The sequence below is a fragment of the Galeopterus variegatus genome, unplaced genomic scaffold, assembly GCF_000696425.1.
Source record: "Galeopterus variegatus unplaced genomic scaffold, G_variegatus-3.0.2 Scaffold2529, whole genome shotgun sequence".
Taxonomy (NCBI): Eukaryota; Metazoa; Chordata; class Mammalia; order Dermoptera; family Cynocephalidae; genus Galeopterus; species Galeopterus variegatus.
In genome coordinates this window covers 208,953-234,503 of record NW_007728640.1, presented here as the reverse complement: position 1 = coordinate 234,503, position 25,551 = coordinate 208,953, and the positions used below count along the sequence as shown (strand labels likewise).

At 38.2% G+C, this 25,551-nt stretch overlaps 1 protein-coding gene across 1 annotated transcript in view; it reads left to right on the top strand.

Moving 5' to 3' along the window:
- Positions 1 to 25,551, top strand: part of TTC18 (tetratricopeptide repeat domain 18) — a 101,099-nt gene that overhangs the window by 42,296 nt on the left and 33,252 nt on the right. The window contains exons 11-16 of the mRNA XM_008582173.1: positions 3,814 to 3,984; positions 4,169 to 4,249; positions 5,794 to 5,885; positions 22,179 to 22,239; positions 22,560 to 22,754; positions 24,648 to 24,779. Of these exons, the coding sequence (XP_008580395.1) occupies positions 3,814 to 3,984; positions 4,169 to 4,249; positions 5,794 to 5,885; positions 22,179 to 22,239; positions 22,560 to 22,754; positions 24,648 to 24,779 (732 nt within the window). The remainder of the gene's footprint in view (positions 1 to 3,813; positions 3,985 to 4,168; positions 4,250 to 5,793; positions 5,886 to 22,178; positions 22,240 to 22,559; positions 22,755 to 24,647; positions 24,780 to 25,551) is intronic.

The following is a 25,551-nucleotide window of genomic DNA, read 5'->3' as shown; positions in this document are numbered from 1 at the left end:
TGTTATAACACCACGGTCAAAGGTTTAGATCCCTTTACCAGTCAGCTGCAAAAAAAAGAAAAGAAAAAAATTATCATTTTGAAAAATTTTAAAACATGAGAAGATGCATGTGATAGTCTTCTAAATAAAAAATCTGGATATAAATAATTACATAGTTTTTCACAACAATTTTTAAAATACATAGAAAATATTGGAGAGGAAATATTTCTGGCTGTGGTCAAATGAGAAGGCTGGCAAATGCTCTTCCCCAAAAAGCAACCATAAAGCTGGACAAATGGATAAAATGACATTTCAGTACTTCCAAAATTGACCAAAAGCATTGATAAACTGAGAAGTACTAATGCATAGAAAGCTAAGGAGTTTGAGGTATTCTTGCCTGTGGCAAGAATGTTCTGCATTCCCCACCTCCACCTTAAGCTCAATCAGTGCAGTGATTTTTCTAGGGCAGGATAGGCTGCGAGAACCAGCAACTTTGCTTTTACAGCCAGAGAAGGCTCACATAATTTTGAGCAATGATTGAAGGACCCATGCCCAGCAGTGTTGTCAGCTGAAATGATGATTTTGGTGGAGGGAAACCAACATATCTGTAATAAGAGTCCCAGAAGAGGAGAAGGAAATAATGTCTGAAAATGTCCCACATTTGATGAAAACATTAATCTACAGATCCAAGAAGTTCAGAGAATCTCAGGTAGGATAAGCACACAGAGACCCATAACATACATACACATTTTAGTCAAAGCATTGAAAGAGAAAGACAAAGAGAAAATTGTGAATGCAATAGGAGAAAAACAACTTATCACATACAGGGGAGAGTCAATATGGTTAACAGCTGATTTTTCATCTGAAACAATGGATACTAGAGGCAGTGGAACAACGTACTCAAAATTCTGAATGAAAAAAACCCCAAAAAACCTATCAACCAAAAACAAAGACATACCCAGATGAACAAGTGCTGAAAGAATTTCTTGCTAGCAAACCTGTATCATAAGAAATACTAAAGAAGTCCTTCAGCTTGAAAGGAAATGACACCAATTGCTAATTTGAATCCATAAAAAGAAATGAAGAGCACTAGAAATGGTTAAATATAAGTTTATATAAAAGAGCTTAGAAATATATTTTTCTCATAATTTTCTCTTAATTTTTTTTTTTCCCCTTTTTGTCTTTTTTTACTGACCGGTAACAGGGTCGCAACCCTCAGTGTCGTGCCCGTACTGGGGACCGGTGATGGGATCGCAACCCTCAGTGTTGCGCCCGCTCCGCGCTCAGCCAGTGAGCGGGAACCGGTCTCCACGTGGGATCCGAACCCTCGGCGGGAGCGCCGCCACGCTCCCAAGCGGCGCACTCTCCAGTGCCCCACCGGGCCGGCCCTCTCTTAATTTTTTTGAAAAACATGATTGGATAAAGCATTAATTATATTGTTTGGTTTATAACATATAAATTTAATTTATAGGATAATAGCATAAAGGAGGGAAGATAGAATGGAGATACAGTGGAGCAAAGTCTTTATTTTACCAGAATTAAGTTAGTATTATTGTGTAATAGATGCATATTGTAATTCCTAAAGCAACCACTAAGAAAATTGTGTGTGCATATACGTATATATGTATACATATGTATGTGCATGCACATATATGTATATGTATGTGTGTGTGTATATACACATATCAATGAAGGAATTAAATAGGATATCACAAATATTTATTTAACATAAAAGAAAGCCGTTAAAGGAGGAATAGAGGAACAAAAAAGAAAGAAGACATATGGAAAATAAATAGAAAAATGGCAAACAAATCTAAGTTTTTTAACAATAACATTATATGTGAGTGGTCTAAACACACCTGCGAAGGATGGAGATTATGAGATTGGTTTTTAAAAAATCAAGATTTATCTATAGCTGTCTAAAATAGACACATCTTAGATTCAAAACCACAAGGTAGGGCCGGCCCGGTGGCGCACTGGATAGTGCGCCGCTTGGGAAGCGTGGCGGCGCTCCCGCCCGAGGGTTCGGATCCCACATACAGACCGGTTCCCGCTCACTGGCTGAGCGAGGCGTGGGGGCAGCGCCGAGGGTTGCAATCTCATTGCCGGTCCCCGGTCCGGTATGGGGGCAACACTGAGGGTTGCGATCCGTTGCCGGACATGGAAAAAGACAAAAGACAAAAAAAAAAAACAAAAAACCACAAGGTAAAGTAAAAAGAGAAAAGCAATACTATGAAAACAGAAAACATAACAGAGCTGAGTGATACCATACAAAATAGAATTAAGATAAGAAATATCACTAAAGATGGAGTGGCTTATCATAAAGATTAAATGGGCAATTCATCAGGAAGATAGAACAGTTATAAATATACACACACCTAACAGTGCAATAATCTCATAATACTTCAAGCAACAACCAACAGAATTGAAAGGAGAAATAGACAATTTGACAATAATATTTAGAAATTTCAATATTCTACTCTCAATACTTGATAGGGCAACTATATAGAAAATTTATGATAAATATAAACTTACCATACAATCCAGCAAATCATTCCTAGGAACCCACTCAAGAGAAATGAAAACCTGCATTCACATATAGATAAGTATGTGGATGTTTATAGCAGCATTATTTACAACAGCCAAAAACTCACAACAATCTGAATGGCTGCAACTGGTGAATGGATAAAAAAAATGTGGTATATTTACATAAGGGAATACTATTTAGCAATGAAAGGAATGAACTACTAATAGTGTAATATCTTTGAATCATTGAATTGCACACTTTAAATGGGTGAATTGCATGGGATGTGAATTATGCCTCAAGTTGGTTTTTAGAAAAGGAATGAACCACTGATTCAAGCAACATGGATGAACCTTAAAAACACTATGCTAAGTGAAAGAAGATAGATGCAAAAGACTACCACTTACGTGAAATAGTTTCATTGTACATATCCCAGAGATGTTAAAATGTGAAACAATTTTGCATCTTTGAATCTATGAAATACATTAATTATGGTAGAAGTGGTAGGGTTGTGAGCGATTTTTAGCATTTACAATTTTTAATTTTGTTGAGTTACCTTTTTAATGGCTTTATTGAGGTATAATTGACAAATGATAAGATGTATATATTTACAGGGTACAGTTTTAAAGCAATACATATATATATTGTGATATCAAATCAAGGTACTGAACATACCCATCCCCCCCGGGCTTCCCCATGCCCTCTCCTACCCCTGTCTCCCACCTCCGTCCACTCCTCCCCTCTTTTTTTTTGAGGAGGAGGGGTGTCTGGCTTTTTTCATTCAGCATAAATTATTTTCAGAATTATCTATTTCTTTTAATTAAAAAATTGTACGATTTCTTTCTAGTGATTTATATATAGTTTGAATTTTTCCATACAAAGGTTTTACTTTGAACTGTAAATTTGTCTTATTCTTCCGATTTTAATTGATAGGCCAGTAGTAATTAAACAGGTACTGTTTCTTGTATAGAAATGAATTCTCACAATTAAAGTTAATTTGAAATTATGTGTTAAAGATTAAAAACTTTCTGATGACAAGAGTTATAGGACACCAGAATCCAGCCAGTCTGTAAGGTCTCCTCTTAAGAATTTATGAGTAACAGAGTAGGCAGCTTATTTCCTGTGGTGGTTTCACCTGTTCTAGAAATAGGGAAATGAAGTGAAGTTTTTCAGGTCTCTTCTCTCCCTCTGATTCTAAACATTGAAATTATCTGGAAGACTAAATGATATTAAAAAATAATGTGGGTTTCTTTCAAGTTTGCCTCATTTGCCTGTAATTTATTGCATTTTTTTTGTTTGTTTCTTTTCAGACCAAGTGTTTATTTAGCCTGTTCCGGGATACTGGCCATCATTTAATTCAGAATAATAAAACAGGAGGAATTAACTCTTCACTATCCAAACCAGTTGTTTCTAAGAATCTGAAAGAAGATAAAACAGTCAAAGAAAAAGATATAGATGGAAGGATTAGGCCTGGAGATATGGTAGGTTGTTGAGAAGGTGATGGTTTTGCCTGTTTTATTATATTCCAGAGGCTTGCACTGGTTTCTCATTTGGTGAATTGTGTCAATATAGTTTGCATTTCGATGCAATGTAATGATCACTGTTCCTGCCATTGTGAAGACCATGTAAGAATTCAGTTTTTGAGATGTGCTCTTTTTCTTTCAGCAAGCACCTAGTATAAAATCCCAGAGCTCAGATACTCCTTTGGAAGGTGAACCCCCTCTAAGCCTCAATCCAGAAGGACAGGTAACTATGCATAAAGTTTGAGAAAATAAAGTTAAAATTCATCAGACCTTTACTGAGCAAGGCGCTATTTTGGAAAATGCTCAGGGCAGGATATCTGAGTTACCGTCCCATATTTGACCCTGACTAGTTCATGACCTTGTGCACATTTTTTTGTCTTGTTGAGACTCTGTAAAATGAGTTGGTACCAGATTAACTTTGAGCTTCTTTCCAGCGTTAAAATTTTATGTCTTTTATTAATTCTTCTGTGTTAAGCACTGTGAGGGATGCAAAGATGCATTGTCTGCAGCGTTTATTCATCTGCCCTCAGGACACTCGGCTGTCTGGTAGGAGAAACAGACAGGTACATAAGTAACAATGCGAATAATTTTGATGAGCACTGTAATAGAGGTAAAAATAAAGGCTCTGTGTGGGCTCAGAGGAGACAAAGATTAATATGCATTAGGATGGGGCAGTCTCAGGGAAGGCTTCATAGAAGAGGTGGCATCTGAACTAAGTAATGAAAGATGATGCGATCTCGTTGTCAGATGAAGTTGGAGAGAGAGGCGTTTCAGGGCCAGGGACCAGCTTGACTCAGGGCAAGAGAGAATTTGTAAGAGCAGAACTGAGGGTACGTCAATTAACTCAGTGTATGGTATAGAGGAATAAAAAGAAAGGAGAGGTTCTAGAAAGAGGTAAGAAGGAAGGCAGAGGTTGAGTCAGGTTATGGAAAGACTTGAAAGCCTTGCTAAAAAGTTTGCTCACATCAAAGGTTTTTAAGCCACATAAAAATAAGACATCGTAAGTCTTTCAGGTCAAAATTCTTGCACGGGTGTGAAAAAGAGAGATTGAAGATGGGGTAGGGCTGCAGGTTCTTCTTGTAGCCCAGATGAGTGCTGATAGTTTGATTTAGGGCAGGGGTTGCAGTAAAGAAAGTCAGACACCTGCAGAGGCAGGTGTTTGGAATTGAGAAGCTTTGGGGGGAATTAATGAAGAAAGGTTAAAGATAACTCAAGTTTCAAGCCTCCTTTTCTGGATAGATGCCAATGCCATTAAGAGAAAAGTAAAAAGAGGCGGTATGGGGAAAATGATACGTTCAGTTCTGGAGGTGATGTATTTAGGATGCTGGCAAAAATCTGTGTGGAAGTGTCCAGCAGTCAGAGTTGGTAGCTGGGGTTGAGGGGACTGTGAGTGGGAATGTAAGAAGGTTCTGAGGAGAATATTTCTGCAGGGCCCATGAAGGAGGGTTGCTGGAAGGAAGAGTGGCATTCACTTAAAACTGTTCCAGGGAAAGTATTATGAACAAATTAAATAGGGCTTCAGCTGAGGAAAAGTTTTCAGTAATGAAATTGAAACCCTTTCCTCCAAGCGATAACCACTGTTGCTGTATTTCTTTCCAATTATTTTTCTATGTAAAAAATATTTTAACAGTTGTGATCACAGTAAATAAAACTACATTTATATATGCAATTTTCTCACGTATTATATTGTGAACATTATCTTATGGTACTAATTTTTTTCATATATATTTTTTCTGGAAATAATAAATGAGAAAAATGTATTTACAGCAATATTTAGAAGCAAGGACATACATCGTGTTGGAGATACAGCTGGACAAGGCCTTAGTCCCGAGGCGAATGCCGGAGGAGCTAGCCAGGAGGTGTGTAGCAATGGTTCTCATACTTTATAGCACAGACAATTTAGATATAAATAAGAGGAATTCAGTTTTTCCCTACAGATGTAATTTCCCCTGGACTAAGCAGCAGTTTCCTGGGTTTTTTTTTTTTTTTTCGCAGATGAAGTTTCTTTTATTATTGTTTCCATATTACAAAAGCATTGTATGCTCAAAACAAACATTTTTAGAAAATCGAGATGACCAAGAAACTATATAATAAAACACAGATTTCACCTAATGCTAACCACTTCTGACGCTTTGGTGTTATTTTTCTGGAGTATTTTAAAGCCCCTGTATTACACGCACCCCCCCACCACACACACACGTCACATATACATAAATGTAATTTTTTAAAGCACTCCACACTGTACCATAGTGCATTGCCTGTGTGTTAGAAGGAAGTTGGGCATTTCATCGAGGTTGTTCAGTTTGTTGGCACACAGTTGTGCACAGTATTCTTTTATAATCCTTTTTATCCCTATAAAATCAGCAGTAATGTTCCCACTTTCATTTCTGATTTAGTAATCTTGAGTCTTCTTTCTTTTTTTTCTTAGTCAATCTTGCTGAAGGTTTGTCAGTTTTGTTGATCTTTTTGAAGAACCAACTTTTTGATTTCATTGATTTTTCTCTATTTCTCTACTCTCTATTTTATTTGTCTCCACTCTAATCTTTATTATTTCCTTCCTTATGCTAGTTTTGGGCATAGTTTTTGCTTCTTTTTCTTGTTCCTTAAGGTGTACAGTTAGGTTAATAATTTGAGAGCTCACTTCATTTTTAATATATGTGTTTAGCTATAAATTTCCCTTTGAGCACTGCTTTCACTATATCCCATAAGTTTTGATATATTGTGTTTTTGTTTTCATTTGGCTTATACTTTTTTTTTTTTTAATTTCCCTTGTGATTTCTTCACTGACCCATTGGTTGTTTGAGCATGTTGCCTAATTTCCACATATTTGTAAATTTTCTGGACTTCCTTTGGTTATTGATTTCCAGCTTCATTCCATTGTGACCACAAAAGATACTTTGTATGATTTCAGTCTTTTTAAATTTATTGAAATTTGTTTTGTGGCCTGACATATGGTCTGTCCTACAGAATGTTCCATGTGCACTTGAGAAGAATATGTATTCTCCTGTTGCTGGGTGGAGTGTTATATACATGTTTGTTAGGTCTAATTGGTTTATAGTGTTGGTCAAGTCCTTTTTTTTTTATTAGTCTCCTGTCTGGTTGTTCTATCTGCTACTGAATGGAGGGTATTGAAGTCTCTATTATTGTAGAACTGTCAGTTTCTCCTGCCAATTCTGTCAATTTTTGCTTTATGTATTTTGTGCCTCTGTTGTATATGGTTATAACTTACATTTAGTTGCTGTATTGAAGCTTTTATCAATACACAATGGCTTTCCTTGTCTCTTGTAACTTATTTTGATGTAATTCTATTTTGTCTGACAGTATAGCCACCCCAGCTGTTCTGGTCACAATTTGCATAGAATATCTGATTTTGTCTATCTACTTCTGTCCTCTTCTTGTTCTTATGACTAAAGGAAGTGTCTTGTAGACAGCAGATAGATTGATCCTGTGTGGTTTTTAAAAATCCAATCTCCCAATCTCTGCCTCTTAATTGGAAAGTATAATTCATTTACATATAAGGTAATTACTGAGAAAGAAGGATTTATTTCTGCCATTTATCTATTTGTTGTCTGCGCGTCTTATATGTTCTTTGTTCTTCAGTTAACATCTCAAAGTTATAACAATCTAGTCCGACTAATGCCAGCTTAGTTTCAGTACCACACACTGCTCCTGCACACCTCCATCCTTCCCCACTTACAGTGCTGGCATCACAGATACATCTTTCTACATTGTTTGACCATTAACATAGATTTATAAAAAGTGCTTTATTAGTGTTCTTTATTTATTTGTTTGGCTTTGAGTTATTGACTAGTGCTCTTTCATTGCAGCCTGAAGGACTCTCTTTAGCCTTTCTTGTAGGATAGGTCTTAGTAACAAACTCTCTTAGTTTTCATTTATCTGGGATTGTCTTAATGTATCTTTCATATTTTTAAAATTCAAAATATTTTAACTTTTATTTGTACATATTTGTGGGGTAGAGTATGTTATTTCAATACATGCATATACTGCACAGGGATTCACTTAGAGCATAGTTTTGTACCCATTAGTCTACCACTTTCCCTCCTCCCCGTCCGTCCCCTCCCTTCCCCGCCACCTCTGATAACCATTTATTCTACTCTCTACTTCTATGAGAAATAGAGAGTAGAATAAATTTTTTTTTTAGATTCCATATAAGAGTGATATCATGAGGTATTTGTCTCTGTGCCTGAATTACTTCACTTAACATGATGGCTTCTGTTCTATCCATGTTGCTGAAAATGATAGGATATCTTTTTTTTTAATAGCTGGGTAGTGTTCTATGTGTATATATACCACATATTTTTTATCTATTCATCTGCTGATGGACATTTAGGTTGATTCCATCTCTTGGCTATTGTGAATAGTGCTGTGATGAACATGGGAGTGCAGGTGTCTTTTTGATATACCAATTTCATTTCCTTTGGGTATATACCCAGTCGTAGGATAGCTGGGTGGTAATGTAGATCTACTTTTGGTTTTCTGAGGAACCTCCTTACTGTTTTCCACAGTGGCTGTCCAATTAACACTCCCACCAGCAATGTAGGAGAGTTCCTTTTTCTCCATATCCTCACCAAGATTTGTTTTTTGTCCTGTTGATAATAGCCATTCTAACTGAGTGAGATGATATCTTATTGTGGTTTAATTTGCACTTCCCCGATGATTATTGATGTTGAACAATTTTTCATGTGCCTATCTGCCATTGGTGTGTCTTCTTTTGAGAAATGTCTGTTGAGGTCCTTTGCCCATTTTTTAATTAGGCTATTTGTTTTTTTGCTGTTGAGTTGTTTAAGTCCCTCATACATTCTGGGTATTAGCCCCTTGTCTGTTGTGTAGTTTGCAAACACTTTCTCCCATTCTATAGGTTGTTTCTTCACTTTGTTGATAGTGTTCCTTGCTGTGCAGAAGCTTTTCAGTTCGATGTAGTCCCATCTGTGTGTTTTTGCTTTACTTGCCTGTGCCTTTGTAGTCTCACTCAAAAAAGTGCTGCCCACTCCCATTTCATGTAGCATTTCCTATATGTTTTCTTCTAGTAGTTTTATAGTTTTAGGTCTCAAATTTAGGTCTTTAATCCATTTTGAGTTGATTTTTTTTTTGTATGGTGAGAGATAAGGGTCTAGTTTCAATCTTCTGCATGTGGATATCCAGTTTCCCCAACAACATTTGTTGAAGAGGCTGTCCTTTCTCCATTGTATATTTTGGCACCTTTGTTGAAAATCAGTTAGCTGCAAATATGTGGGTTTATTTATGGACTCTCTATTCCATTCCATTGGTCGATTTGTCTTTTTGTATGGCAGTAAAATTTTGTTTTATAGTATATTTTGAAGTCAGGAAATATGATGCCTCCAACTTTGTTCTTTTTGTTCAAGATTGCTTTAGCTATACGTGGTCTTTTGTGGTTCGATACAAATTTTAAGACCATTTTTTCTATTTCTGTGAAAAATGCCATTGGTGTTTTGATAGAGATTGCATTGAATGAGTAGATTGCTTTGGGTAATACAAATATTTTGATGATGTTAATTCTTCCGAACCATGAACATGGGATATCTTTCCATTTATTTGTGTGCTTTTCAATTGTTTTCCACCAACGTTTTATAGGTTTCATTGTAGAGGTCTTTCACCTCCTTGGTCAAATTTACTCTTAGGTATTTAATTTTTTTTGTAGCTATTGTGAATGGGATCACTCTCTTGATTTCTTCTTCAGCTATGGCATCATTGGCGTACAAGAAGGCTACTTATTTTTATGTGTCAATTTTGGTTCTGCCACTATATTGAATTCATTTATTAGTTCTAGCAAGTTTTTGGTGGTGCCTTTAGGGTTTTTGATGTATAGGATCATGTCAACTGAAAATAGGGATAGTTTGACTTCCTCCTTTCTGATTTGAATGTCCTTTATCGTTTTCTCTTGCCTTACTGGCCTGGCTAGAACTTTTAGTACTTTGCTGAATAAGAGTAGGGAAAGTGGGCATCCTTGTTTTGTTTCAGATTTTCATGGAAAATCCTTCAGTTTTTGTCCATTTAGTATGACATTGGCTGTGGATTTGTTATATATGGCCTTTATTGTGTTGAGGTACATTCCTTGTATACCTAATTTGTTGAGTGTTTTTATCATGAAGTGGTATTGGATTTTATCAAATGCCTTTTCTGTATCTATTGAAATAATTACATATTTTTTCCTCCATTCTGTTGATATGATATATCACATTTGTAGATTTGTGTACATTGAACCATCCTTGCATTCCTGGGATGAATCCCACTTGATCATGGTGTATAATCTTTTTAATATGCTTTTAGATTCCCTGTGCTAGTATTTTATTGAAGTGCTTTGCATCTGTGTTCATTAGGGATATTGGTCTGTAGTTTTCTTTCTTTGTTGTGTCTTTTTATTTTGAGGTTAACACTGGCCTTGTAGAATGAGTTTAGAAGTATTCCCTCCTCTTCAATTTTTTTGAAGAGTTTGAGAAGAATTGGTATTAGTTCCTCTTTAAGTATTTGGTAGAATTCGGCAGTGAAGACATCTGTTCCTGGGGTTTTCTTTGTTGGAAGACTTTTTCTTACTGCTTCAATCTGATTACTTGTTATTGGTCTGTTTAGGTTTTCTAGTTCTTCATGATTCAACCTTAGTAATTTGCATGTGTCCAGGAATTTATCCATTTCTTCTAGGTTTTCCAGTTTGCATGTAGTTGTTCATAGAAGTCTTGTGATCCTTTGTTTTTCTGTGGTATTAGTTGTAATGTCTCCTTTTTCATTTCTGATTTTATTTATTGAGCCTTCTCTCTTTCTTCTTTGTTAGTCTAGCTAAAGTTTTATTGATTTTGTTTATCTTTTTGAAAACTCTATTTCATCAATCTTTTGTGTCTTTTTCCTCTCTAATTCATTTATTTCTGCTCTGATCTTTGTTATTTCTCTCCTACTAATTTTGGGTTTGTTTTGTTTTTGTTTTTCCAGCTCCTTGAGGTGTAATGTTACATTATTTATTTTAAGTCTTTCTTTGTTTTTGATATAGGCGTTTATTGCTATAAACTTCCCCCTTGGGCCTGCTTTTGCTGTATTCCATAGGTACTGATATTTTCTGTTTTTATTTTCATTTGTCTCCAGGAATTTTTACATTTCCTTTTTGATTTCTTCTTTGACTCATTCATTGCTTAGGAGCATATTGTTTATTTTCCATATATTCGCATGGTTTCTGGTGTCCCTTTTGTCATTGATTTCTAGTTTTATTCCATCATAGTGGACAAGGTAGTTGATATGATTTCAATTTTTAAAAATTTGTTGAGACCTGTTCTGTGTCCTAATGTATGGTCTATTCTAGAGAATATTTTATGTGCTGCTGAGAAGAATGTGTATTCTGCAGCTGTCGGATGAAATGTTCTATAAATGTCAGTTAGGGCCGAGCCCGTGGCACACTCGGGAGAGTGCAGCACTGGGAGCGCAGCGGTGCTCCTGCCACGGGTTCGGATCCTATATAGGGATGACCGGTGCGTTGACAGTGCTCACTGGCTGAGCACGGTGCGGCCCGTCTCAAAAAAAGGACAAAAAATAAAATAAAATAAAATAAATGTCAGTTAGATCAAGTAAGCCTATAGTAGAGATTAATTCTAATGTTTCCTGGTTAACTTTTTGTCTGGATGATCTGTCCTTTGCGGAAAGTGGCTATAAAGTCCCCAACTATTATTATGTTTGAGTCTGTCTCTCCATTAGTTCTAATAGTAATTGCTTTATTTAACTGAGTTCTCTGGAGTTGGGTATGTATATATTTGTAATTGTTATATCCTCTCATTGAATTGATCGCTTTATCATTATATATTGACCTTCCTTACCTTTTTTTACTTGCCTTGGCTCGAAGTCAATTTTATCTGATATAAGTATAGCTGCTCTTGTTCTTTTTTGGTTTCCATTTGCATGGAATATCTTTTTCCATCCTTTCACTTTCAGCTGGTGTGTGTCTTTATTGGTTATAATGTGTTTCTTGCAGGCAGCATATTGTTGGTCCTTGTTTTATAATCCATTGAGCCACTCTGTGTCTTTTAATTGTGGCATTTAATCTGTTTATATTTTGGATTATTATTATTATATAGGGACTTGTTACTGCTATTTTGCTACTTTTTTTCCTGCTTGTTTTTTAGATCTTTTCTTACCTTCTTCCTTTGTGATTGAGTGGTTTTCTCTAGCTTTATATTTTCATTTCTTTTTATTTATTTTTAGTATGTCTCATAAGTTTTTGTGTTATGGTTACCTTGAGGCTTACAAAAAGACATGTTATAGTTATAAAAATTATTTTAGACTAATAGCAATTAAACTTTGATATCTAAGAAAAAGGAAAAAAAGAAAGCCAACCCTGTGCTTTGGCATCATCCCCCCCCAACTTTTTGACATTTTGTTATTTCAAGTTACATCTTTTAATATTTCCTGTCTTTTATATGGTGTTGTATGTATTATTGTCTTACTGGTTTTATCCTTTAGTCTTTATACCAAGGATGTTAGTGCTTTATTCACCTCCCTTACAACATTGGTGTATTCTGAGGTTGTCTGTGTATTTGCTTTACTGATGGGTTATGTACCATCAGATGTTTCTTGCTCCTCGTTAGCATTGTTTTCTTTCAGATTAAAGAGCTCCCTTTAGCATTTTCTGTAGAGCAGGTCTAGTGTTGATGAATGCTTTTGTTTGTCTGGGAAAGGCTTTACTTTTCCCATGTATTTGAAAGTTAGTTTTGCTGGAGAGAGAATTCTCGGCTGACAGTCTTTTCCCTTCAGTACCCTGAATATATCATCCTATTCTCTTCTGGCCTGTAGGGTTTCTACTGATAAATCTGCTGAAAGATGTATTGGGGCTCCTTGAATATCACATGTTTTTCTCTTGCTGCTTTCAGTATCCTCTTTGTCTTTGGTTTTCAGTGATTTGATCATGATGTGTCTTGGGGTGTTTCTCTTTGGACTGAATTTGATTGGCCACCTCTGAGCTTCCTGTGTCTAGATGTTGACATCCTTCTCCGTACTTGGGAAATTTTCAGTCATTATTTCCTTGAATATACTTTCTAAGTCTCTTCCTTTTCTTCTCCTTCAGGGGTGCCAATTCTGTGGAGGTAATTTTGCTTGAGGGCATTCCATGTTTGCTGTATTTCTATTTCATTTTTTCTCATTCTTTTTTTTCTTTTTGCTCCTGTGATTGGATAATGTTGTCTGTTTTATCTTCGAGCTTACTTATTCTTTCCTCTGTGTATTAAGTCTGCTGTTGGAGCTTTCTATCAAGTTTTTCAATTCAGATAATATATACGTCATTTCTCGAATTTTTATTTGGATTTTCTTAATTGATTCTATTCCTTTGTCAAGTTTCTCATTCTGCTCTTGGATTTTTTTCCAGATATCATTTAATTTTCTATCTGTACTTTCTTGTAACTCCCTGAACATCCTTAAGAGGGTTATAGTGAATTCTCTGACATTTCATAGATCCACTGTTTCTCTGCATCCATTGCTCGTGTTTTGTTTGTTTCCTTTGGTGATGACATATTTCTCTGTTCTTTCTCAATTTTTGTGTCTTTACATTGATGCCTGGGCATTTGAAGAGACTGCTCCCTCTTCTAGGTTTTATAGGTGGTTATTGGAGCTTTGTTTCTGGTCTGTGGTTTTTTCCCCATTCTCTGGTGGAATTATAGCCACCACCACGTAGACTCTGCACAGGAACTAATGTACTGTTCTGTGGTTAGTTCCTGAGTTGGAGGAACTTTCTTTGGGGACCCGACCTTGAGCTCTATGCTTGAGCTAAATCATGGCTTTGCTGCTAATTATCTGGGGAAGGCTTTTTGTGAATATTTTTAATCACTTCTGGGTCTGGACTGTGTGGAAATTCTGGCCCTGAACTGAGTCTTTCCTGAAGATTGCATCCCATGCATTTCTATCACCCTGGCTGATTTCCACTAAGACCAGCTGCCTTGCTGCTCCTAATGTTCCCCCAGTGGGCCAGCCTTTCCCTTGCACTCCAACTGCTTCCTGTGGGTCTGGCCGTGTTCACGTCCCTTGTGATAACTTCACTGGTCTTTGGGTGGTTCCTTTCTCCAGTCAGCTGCAGTTGTTTGCTCCTCTGTGGGGCCAGGGGAATCCTGGCAGTGGTCCTTATGGCCTGTGGGCTGGTATGGTGCACTCCAAAGCCTTCCTGTCCTCTGCAGACTCCAAGCAGGTTTATGTGGAAGGTACCACCACAGCTTTTTTTCAGTTTTGATCTGTATGCAGCAGCCACTCCTTGACCCCTACCAGGGTGGCTCAGAAGTGACCAGGGCAGAAAACAATTGGCACTGTCCCTTCTACCCTCTCCCCATGGCCACTCTCACCTTCACAAACTCTGGAGGTCTCTCCTCTTCCCCCAGCTCTAGCAGTCCCAGGTTGGTAGTCTTTGCTTTTTAATAGTTGTAAATTGGTTACTTTGGGGGAGGAGCAACACTGGAGATCATCTGTCCTGCCATCTGATGACGTCCCTCCCTGTCTCCTTCATTCTTGAAGGACAGTTTGCTTGGTATAGAACCCGTGGTTGGCCGTTTTCTTCTTTCAGACCTTCAATATGCTACCCCAGTGTCTTCTGGCCTTCATGACTTCTGATGAGAAATCAAATGTTAATCTTGCTGAGGGCCTTTTGCATGTGATGAGTCCCTCCTCTCTTGCTGCCTTTGATATTTTCTCTTTGTCTGTGCTTTTGACAATTTGAGTATGGTGAGTCTTAGTGTGGATCTCTTTGATTTCAACCTGCTTGGAGTTTGTTAAACTTTTTGGATGTGCAGATTTATATTTTTCATCAAATTTGGGAAGTTTGGGGCCATTATTTCTCTAAAATTCTTTCTGCCCCTTTTGCTCCCTGGAAACTTCTTGTCCTGAAAGTCCCATAATGTAGATGTCGGTCAGCTTGACGGCCTCCCGCTGGCCTTAGGCTCTGTTCACTTCTCTTCATTCTTTTTCTTTCTGTTCCTCAGGCTGAATTATTTCAACTGTCCTGTCTTCAAGTTTACTGATTCTTTCTTCTGCCTGATCAAATCTGCGATTGAGCTCTTTAATGAATTTTTAATTTCTGTTGAACTTTTCAGCTCCAGACTTTTTATTTAGTTCCTTTTTTATAACTTCTATCTCATTTTGTTCATACATCGCTTTCCTGGTTTCTTTTAGTTCTTTGTTCATGGTTTCCCTTTGCTTTTTGCACATATTTAAGACAGTTGATTTAATATCTTTGTGTAGTCAGTTCTATGTCTGGGCTTCTTCAGGGAGTGTTTCTGTCTATTTTTTCCTGTGAAAGAATTATGCTTTCCTGTTTCTTTGTATTATTTATAATATTTTTGTTAAAAATTGGACATTTGGATACTATAATGTCGTAAGTTTGGAAATCAAATTTTCCCCTTCCCTTGGGCTTCTCTTCTTGATTATTGAAGGTATAGTTTGTGTTTAGCCTGTGTTTTGGCTGAAATTTTCTTGAATGCCAGAATCCTTATACAAGCAAAAACAAAGCAATAAACCTTTTTGCCAGTCTTTTTTTTTTTCCTTTTTGTCTTTTTTCGTGACCGGCAATGGATCGCAACCCTCAGTGTCGCGCCCGTACCGGACCAGGACCGGCAACGGGATCGCAACCCTCGGTGTTGCGCACGCACCTCACTCAGCCAGTGAGCGGCCAGTCTGTATGTGGGATCCGAACCCTCGGTGGGAACGCCGCCGCGCTCCCAAGCGGCGCACTGTAGCAGTGCGCCACCGGGCCAGCCCCTTTTTGCCAGTCTTTGCAGATGGCTCTGTGTGGAGACATTTCTTTAACACTTAACCAGGCTGTTTATATTTTTGCCTCAGCTTTCACTTCCTGCTTATACTGAGCCTATAGGTTAGTCAGTGGTGAAAGGTTAGGGTCTTCCCTGGTCTATTCTGAGCATGTATCTTACCCTGGTCATGCATATGACTTTCCAAACTTCTCAGTATACACAATAATTTTGAGTGCTCTAACTTCCCAAAGAAACTGTCCAGCTTTTCCTCCTAGGCTTAGGTAGTCTATTGTATGTCTCAACCATAATCTTTTGCCCCAAGCAGCTCTGGGTTTCTGATAAACTAACAATGTTTTGAGCAACGCTTTTCCATCTGAGTAGATTTCAGTGCTTTCCCACGCTGAATTAGGAGAAACAGAGATGAGTGTCTTGCATCAGTCATTCAGGTGTTCCCAGACAGACTAGAACAAAGATAGCAATTTGAGAATAAGGTCTGTTCTGCTTCCTCCGGAATCAGGGACCTTGTGTGCCACACTTAGCAGGTTGCTATCTTTAAGACTGTTGCTAAGCTGAGGATGCAGTGGGGCAAGGGCAAGTAAAAATGCCACAAATCTTTCCTACTGTTTTTTTTTAATTGAATCATAATTGATTATACATATTTTGGGGGTTCAGTGTTGATGTATGTTGATCAAAATCAATATTATTAGCATATATATTATTACAAATCACACTTATTCTTTATGCCCCTTGTCCAATCTCTCCCCATCTCCCTGTTCTTCCCTCTTCCCAACTCTGATAACCCTAGATTTCTTCTCTCCTTCTGAAAGAGTAATGGCTACTCTGTTGATTTGTTGCCTAGATGATCTGTCCAGTGCTGAGAGAGGGATGCTCAGGTCCCCCACTGTTATTGTAGAGTAGATGCTTCTTCTGTCTCTCTGGAAAGGGCTTTGTGAAGAGAGACATCCTCTTCTTTTCTTTGGTCTCCACTGGTGACTCTCCCTGTGACAACGCACCCACACTTGAGTGGCTGGCGGGCCATCAGCTCGGTGGTTATGGCGTCCAGCCGCTTTTTCTTTCCTCCTGTTTTTAAATTGCCTTTTTCTTGATTTAGTATTTTCTTGTTGATGTAAATTTTTTACTGATTTCCAGCATTCTGACACAGTTGAGTCTGACAGTTACTGGTTGTTTTTTTAATGTTTCTGTGGAAGGATGGGAGCTTGGAGTTACCTGCGCTGCCATTCTGCTGACATACAGACTTGACCTCTTGCTGTGAGGAGCACTGTGCTCAAAGAAGGGTGAAAGGAAAGGGTGGCTTCCACCTTGAAGACTATTTGCTATTCATATTTTTAAGACTTTTGGTAAATATCTCCAAATTTCCTTCCAGAAAGTTTACAGTTCCGTAAGTGATGTATGGGGCTACTGTTTTTTCACACATTCACCAACACAATAATTTTTATTTTTGATTATTTTTGGGAAAAGAAAATTTCTCAATTTTAATCCACATTATAAATTTTTTAGTGAAATAAAATTTTTTTTACATATTTCTTAGTCATTTGGAAGTTTCCTTTTGAGAATTACCTGCTTGTAGTAGCACATTCATCTTTTATAGCAAAGAGTTCTTAAAATTTTTAAAACTTTGCATTTAGCCCCCCCTTTCCAAAAATAAATTGAGAATATTTACCATAAATGGCATATATAAAACAAGGGTGATAATCTAGAAATAGTTAAAAACTCAAAGCCATGGAAACAAAAAGGAAGGTTGTGTAAATATAGAGATATCATGAATAGCATCAAATCTGAGCTGTCCAACAAAAAGGGAAGCTTTATGAGTTATTCAATTATAATTATAAAGGAGAAAGCACACTAGTTGCAAAAGAGACCACATTTTTTCCTGGCATTAAATTCTAAAACAGATTTCTCATTTGGGCTCTTACATAGGTAATACTGAGTGACAGAATAATAGCATCCTTAACGCAAGTTTTCAGCAAATACAGAAGCAATTTTTATGACTTTTTATCCATTTAGCTTATATATATATATAGTACTTTTAAAATTATGCTTATATCAATGTTTAAATATTCCTGTACTTTTTTTGTGAGAAATGGTTATTAGCAATAAGTTTTTCTTTGGCTACAGAGAGATGGAAGGCAGATTTTAATTATAATTATAATCTAGCTCAAGTGACAATATTTCAGAGCAAAAGCTAATTAGAATGACAATGATAGAAAATTGTACCTAATACTCATAAAAGATTATTTGCCTCTTGTTGCTGGCTGAGGCATATGTGTACCAAACGGCTGAATTACTGTACAAGAAACTATATATATGTAATATATGTATTGAAAGCAGTCTTTGACGTATGAAAAGGAATGCAATTATTTTCATAATAAAAGAAATGCAAATTCAAATGATCCTGAAATAACTTTTTTAATTAATCAAAAAGGCTTGAAAATTCATTGTGTTGTTGAGGATATTTGGAAACAGGCCCTCTCATACAAACTGGTAGGAGTGTCAATTAGTATAATTCTAATGGAGGGCAATTTGGTAATAGCTATTTAAATACAAATTCATGGATCTTTTAACCCTTTGATCTGGTAATTCACTTTCAGTAATTTATCTTCAGATAAATGTTCTTTTTAAAGTCATCAATGACCACCACATTGTTAAATCCAATGGTCCGCTCTCAGGGTCATTTTGACCAGTCATCAGGGTTTACTCAGTCCTCCTTGAGGCACCTTCATTACCTGGCTTTGAGGACACTATACTCTTGGTTTTATTCCTCCCTCCCTGCCCTTCTTTTTCTCTGCAGCTTCTAAATGATGGAGTCCCCCAGAACTCCATCCTTGAACTTCTTTTCCATCTACTCACTTCCTTGGTTTCTATCCAGTCTCATGTTTCTAAGTACCATCTACATACTAAAGGCTACCAAATTTATATTTCAAGCCTGGACCTCTCTCCTAAACTCTAGCTTTGTGTATCTAATTCTCACAAACTTCCTAGACAGAGTCTTCATAATCTCTTGTTACTGAAACTGAAGGGTCTGCTTGCCCAACGTGCAGCTAAAGCCAAACTCTGCACACCAGGATTTGCAGCAGAAAAATTAAGCTTTTTATTGAGTGGCGCCAGCCAAGGAGAATGGGCAGTTCGTGTTATCAAAATCCGAACTCCCCGGTGGCTTACAAGCAAGGATTTTTTATACAGTAAAAATCAAAAGCAAGGATCTCAGTATTGTGGAGGATTCTGATTGGCTCAGCATGAAGTTAGCATAATTATTTTTGGCACCTTGATGATTCAGTTCCTCGATGCCCCTCAGTCTGGAGTCTGTGTTCAGCCGTGCACTTGCAGTTAGTGGGTAGTTAGGGGGTCCTTCCTTCAAAACAATCAGTTTCTGCAAAAACAAACTCATCTAGAGCATCAGTGATGTTATCTTGAATTCTTCCTGAAGAACCAAACCTCTTGTGATCATAAGTTAATATCTAATCTCAAAATGTATAGTATTTACATCTGCGTTCTCCTGAGTTACCTGCTATTATCTTAACTACTAAGCAAATCTTAAATTCTTGGAATTCCAAGCTGGTTGCCCTAGGATGGGCATGTTTTTCTCTTTACCTTCTTCTTTAGCTTAGGCCTAGTTTGGCTAAGGCTCCTTTCTCTCCCTTTGTTCATTTCATTAAAGTAGGAGACTTTCCGGGGAGCCTCCCCCCTTTCACTCTCACCTGGTCTCCCTGCATCTGCCATTTCACCCTTCAATGTCTTCTTTTTTATTTTACTTTATAACAGGTTTATCGAGATATAATCACATACCATATACTTCATCCATTTTAACTGTACAGTGGCTTTTAGTATATTCACAAAGATGTGCAGCCGTCACCATGATCAACTTTATAACATTGTCATTACTCCCAGAATTGAAACCCCATGTACATTAGCAGTCACTCTCCATTTCCTCTCATCCATCCTGCTAACCACCCTACTCACACCTTCCAGCCCTAGGCAACCACTCATCTACTTCGTGTCTCTAGAGATTTGCTGACTCTGGACATTTCGTATAAGTGGAATCATATAATATGTGGTCTGTGTGACTGGCTTCTTTCATTTAGCATAATGTTGTCAAGGTTCTTCCAAATTATAGACTATATTAGTACTTCATTTCTTTATTGCTGAATAATATTTTATTGGATGGATATACCACCTTTTGTTTTTCCATTCATCAGCTAATTGACATTTGGGCAGTTCATTCTTGATATAGCATTCTAAAATTATTGTATTAAAATGGAAGTCACCTCATGTAACTCCTCTGCTCAGAAACTATCAGTGATTTCCCGTTACACTCAGTGAAAGTCAAAGTCCTTGCAATGGCATACAAGGGAATATATATTCTGCACGTTCTTTGTTCTCATTTTTTCAGTCTAGCTATAATGGCATCCCTGCTATCCCTCACGCTTGCCAGGTACATCCTTGCAACACTTGCCGTTCCCTGGCCTGCAGTGTCCTTATCTACATGAGTTGCTTCCTCACTTCCCTCAGATCTTTACTCAAATATTATCATCTCAGTGAGGCCTTCCCTGGCCTCACCTGGTCCCCCACTCCACCACCTCCAAGCCCCAACATATTCTGCCTTCCTGCATTATTTTTCTCCATGGCACATATTACTAGTATATTTATTTTCATTATTTAGCTTGGTTATTGATTTTCTTTCTCTACTAGAATGTAAGCTCCATGAGGGCAAGAATTTTTGTGTATTATATATTTTGAATGAATGAATGAATAAATAACATTGTCTCTGGAGAGGAAATTAGGAAGCTGGGCAACAAGGTTGGAAGGAGCTATTTTGCTGTATATTGTTTCATACCTTTTATTTTTTTTATTTTTTATTTTTTTTGTCTTTTGTCTTTTTCCGTGTCCGGCAATGGATCGCAACCCTCAGTGTTGCCCCCGTACCGGACTGGGGACCGGCAACGGGACTGCAACCCTCGGCGCTGCCCCCGCGCCTCGCTCAGCCAGTGAGCGGGAACCGGTCCGTATGTGGGATCCGAACCCTCGGGCGGGAGCGCCGCCGCGCTTCCCAAGCGGCGCACTCATCCAGTGCGCCACCGGGCCGGCCCGTTTCATACCTTTTAAATTTGAATCATATGGATATATTACTTATTAAAATAGATAAAATTTAAATTAATAATTATGAACAGAGGTATATAATTACATAGCACCTATTAAAGAAAGATTGAATTTGTAAATTTGATTGTGGACTTCAAGGCAGTAAAATATACTTTATCAGGAATCTGAAACTGTAAGGGAGAGAACAGCTATATCTTAATTTCTTCTTGGTTCTCGAAATGTTTCCTGAAAATGGAAGGTAGAAGTTTTGGCATAAGAAATTTGACAATAACAAAATGTGTTTTCTTCCTCATCTTAAAGTCTGATAGCATTATTGTAATTTAATGCAGTCCTATAAATTATGACCAAGAGTACAATCCTTGATGGAGAGGAAAGAAAAGTTTTCACTTGCCTATTCCACCCAGATTTCAAAACCTTTGTGCTTTCAGAGACTCTACCGAGGGCCCCTAAAATCATGACACCCATTTCTTTCCAACCACCTCGTCGAGCAGTCACTTGTGCACACGAACAGTTTTAAAAAATGTGTAAGGGTAAAGCCAGGGCTCAAATTAGCCAAACGTACAACTTAGATACTCTCTGAGTAGCTGCTTCCTGACTTCCTTCCTATCTGTTCCAAAGTCATATATGTTAGTTTTGACAAGATGGAGAAAAGGGAGAGAGAGAGAGAGACTTGAGCCAGGCACTATTTCAGCCAAGAAGCTTTATTCTACCAGTGTAGATGGGAGACTGAGTCAGATCAGTTCCCCCAAACAAAGGAAAGCAGGAGGTTTATAAGCCTTTGAGGGTTCTGGCAGACTAACGGGCAATTTCAAAATCAGTGGTATGCAAGGTGACACAGCCCTTGTGGTCCACTAACATCTGGTCGCTTAGGGCATAGGCTTCTGATTAGTGCCGCCACTATATCAGTACAAAGCGTTCCTCCCGGCCCAGCCCGAAGCCTGCTCCCACAGCCCACAAGGTGGTCCTTTGATGAGAACGTCATGTTTACCCCTTCCCAGGAGAGGAATTTCGCTGACCAGTTCCTAGAGAGGAAAAGGGAAAGGTGAAGGGGCGGAGGGTGGAAAGTTGCTAAACACGGCTGTGCTGATGTTAAGCTCGCCAAGAGGACTAATAATATACTGTGTTGGGAGTTCACATCTAGGCTTTTTCATGACAGAATGGCACAGTGCTCAAGTGTAATGGGGGAGCAGATCTCAGATCTCCCCCACTCAGACTCTGTGGAGGTGGGCTGTAAGAGGACATAATCCACAGATAATAAAGATTTTTTTTATTATTTTTGTTTTTGTTTTTCTGATACAGGGTCAAGGAAATGATTCCTCCAAGGCCTCCTCTTACCCGTCGGACTGGAGGAGCTCAGAAGGCAAGTGCCAAAGCCAAGGTGAAACTATAATTGATAAGATGTTGAGCGCACACACTTGAAAATGGCATGGACTCTTCAATATGTCTTCCAGAAGGGGTGAAAACATGGTTGAACTTCACATATTCTCATTCCTGGTTCTGTTTGTGATCAGTGGCAAACAGTGACTAGCATACAATGTTTAATCTTTGGCTGGTGGTCTCTGAGCTGAGAAGAAAAGGGCAGTTTATATCTGAAGTATTATTGAGCATAAAACCCAATCCAGTTTTATACTTCTAATAGACGGCCTCGGCCTCTTCACCAGACATTTTGTATCTTCCCAGGCGGTGAGCGACTACCACCTGCAGATCAAGACCATTTCTAGAGCCATTCTGGATGAGTACCACAGAATATTTGGAAAACAGCTGGCAAAACTGGGCAGTGATATTGATAGCGAAACCCTGGAGGAGCAGAAGTGCCAGCTCAGCTATGAACTTAATTGCTCCGGGAAATACTTTGCTTTCAAAGAACAACTCAAGGTAAAGCATTCATTTATTTAATGGTTCTATGCGTCTTTATGGAGCACCTTTCTCTATATACCCAGTTAACATTTTCCCCCCTAGTTATATTCAGCTATACTCCCACCTTTCTTGCCTTGTTGGTACAAAGAGCTAAGTTCTCTGGGCCGACCCCGTGGCTCACTCGGGAGAGTGCGGCGCTGGGAGTTCAGCGGTGCTCCCGCTGCGGGTTCGGATCCTATATAGGGATGGCCGGTGCGCTCACTGGCTGAGCATGGTGCGGGCGACACCAAGCCAAAGGTTATGATCCCCTTACCAGTCACAAAAAAAACAAAACAAAACAAAGAGCTAAGTTCTCTGGGCCGACCCCGTGGCTCACTCGGGAGAGTGCGGCGCTGGGAGTTCAGCGGTGCTCCCGCTGCGGGTTCGGATCCTATATAGGGATGGCCGGTGCGCTCACTGGCTGAGCATGGTGCGGGCGACACCAAGCCAAAGGTTATGATCCCCTTACCAGTCACAAAAAAAACAAAACAAAACAAAGAGCTAAGTTCTCTATGATAGAATGTCAGGAGAAGCTCCATGCCTGCAGAGTCTTAGAATGGTTTAGTATCCATTCCAAGTATGAGCTTTTAAGAAAGTAATTCTTCGCTTGAGGCTAGGCCAGATTTGGGGCCAGATTTCACGTTGCTCTAGGAGGCAGAAACTCAGTATCTGGTACTCACTCTGTAACTAGTTCTCTCTATCCCATTCACATCTCTCTCTAGTCCATAGAATCACAAGATTTGAGAAATAGTTACCTAATAATAATTTCTTGAATAATAATGGCTAACATTTGCTGAGTGTTTGCTATATATTAGGCAAATTTGCAAATGCTTCATATTCTACTAATTTAATCCTCATAAGTACCATATGAAGTAGGTACCCCCCATTTTACAGATGGGGTAATGCAACATCAGTTGGGTAAATAATTTGCCCAAGGTCACAGAGATAGTAAATGTCAAAGACAGGATTCAAATTCAGGCAGCCTATCTCCAGAAGTCATGTTTTTAACTGCTACATGTTTTTACATGCTCTGTACTGTACTAAACAGATGCAAAGAAAGCACGTGGAAGTAATAAAGTGAAAAACAACTGATGCCCATGGAGGCAAGAGGGCATTCTCTGTAGGTGGTATAGTCACATCTTGGTGACTGGTTCTACCTTTACTAGCTGGGTGTCCTTGGGCATGTAACTTTACCTCTCTGTTCCTCAATTTCTTTACCTAACAATATTAACATTATAACATGGGATCATTATGAGAATTAAATAATATAATGCATGGAAAGTGCTTAGTATAAAACCTGGCAATGTTAGCTTGGGGAGAAAAAAAAAGCAGCAGCTGTCCTGGCCATAGCAACATGCTATGTTTATATTTGTACAGCATTGTAAGCTTCTACACCTGTTATCTTGGCTTCTCAATCATCTTCTGAATTAAGATAATAATATCAAAACTACATGTCCAATGAGGAAACGGAGGTACCAGAGTGTAAAATACTTTATGAGGTTGTACAGTGGTACGTTAGAATTCCATTCTCTGAACTTTCAGACCAGAACTTTCTCCCTTAACCATATGATCACCATGAGAAGCATAATGCATAAAATTAATGCTAAGGTTTTCTTTAGCTTTATGACTCTCTTCACGTGGTATGAGTGCTGCATTACACTTATTAGTGATGACGGTGACGTCAAGGAAAGGAGTCATACAGAGTATATTGATTGGGAGAAAATTAGAGCTGCTAATCTAGTAGTCACCAAGGGAGAAATCAACCACCTTCTGAAGTTTCAATGGGCCCTAGAACAGAAGCCCTAGAGAGACCTGTACTGTCAGCATGATGCTGGACTGTGGTATCAGACAGATGATCTGTGTGTCTTGCAGCATGCCGTGGTAAAGATTGTGAGAGAGAAATACTTGAAGACAACATCATTTGAAAGCCAGGAGGAACTGCAGACATTCATCAGTGAGCTTTATGTGTTCTTGGTAGATCAAATGCATGTGGCGCTAAACCAGGTAGGTGTCAAGAACTGAGAGCCCTTCCTTTTCTCTGGAGAGCATCAGGGTCTCCTCTAAATGATTCTTTCCTTGCTCTGGAGAGCATCAGGGTCTCCTCTAAATGATTCTTTCCTTGCTCGCTTCTTCCTTTCTTCAGCAAATACTGATTGAGAGGTGTCTGCTCTGTGCTAGGCACTGAAAACACAAAGGAGAATATGAGAAAGAGACGGCCTAAATTATAAGGCTAATTTTTGAGAAAACAAGGGGATATGCTCTTTCAAATTTGTAGAAAAATAAATTTCATATCTTTCAAAAATGTGATGCAGTTGTCAAAAATAGGTAAAATAGTCTATGTAAATGATGAAACGAAAATTATCATTCTGTTTATTCTGTGAACACATGCAATTCTTCAAAATAGTGAAAACAAAGAAACACTATGAGTTTTCAGATATTATGCCCAAATGGCAATAATATTTCAAGCCTTCCTTTTCTATTTGACTGGCAGTCTGCTCTCTCACCCACTTGTCTGTTTATATCTATATTTGTACAGCTTACATCTTGCCCTAATTTGCTCATTTTTATATGTATTCAGTTGTGGTTTATTTGAAAACAGTGACAAAATCAAAGTCTTTTTGTCCCCCTGATAGTCTGAAACCAGCTATGCCTCCTCAAAACCCCTGTTCTATTTGCGCTTTCCTTTACTGTGATTTTTTCCCTACTACCATCACCTTTTCTTTCACTTTGTTCAGCCCTCCTGGAAGAGGAAGGATAGGAAAGCCAGATGTAGATT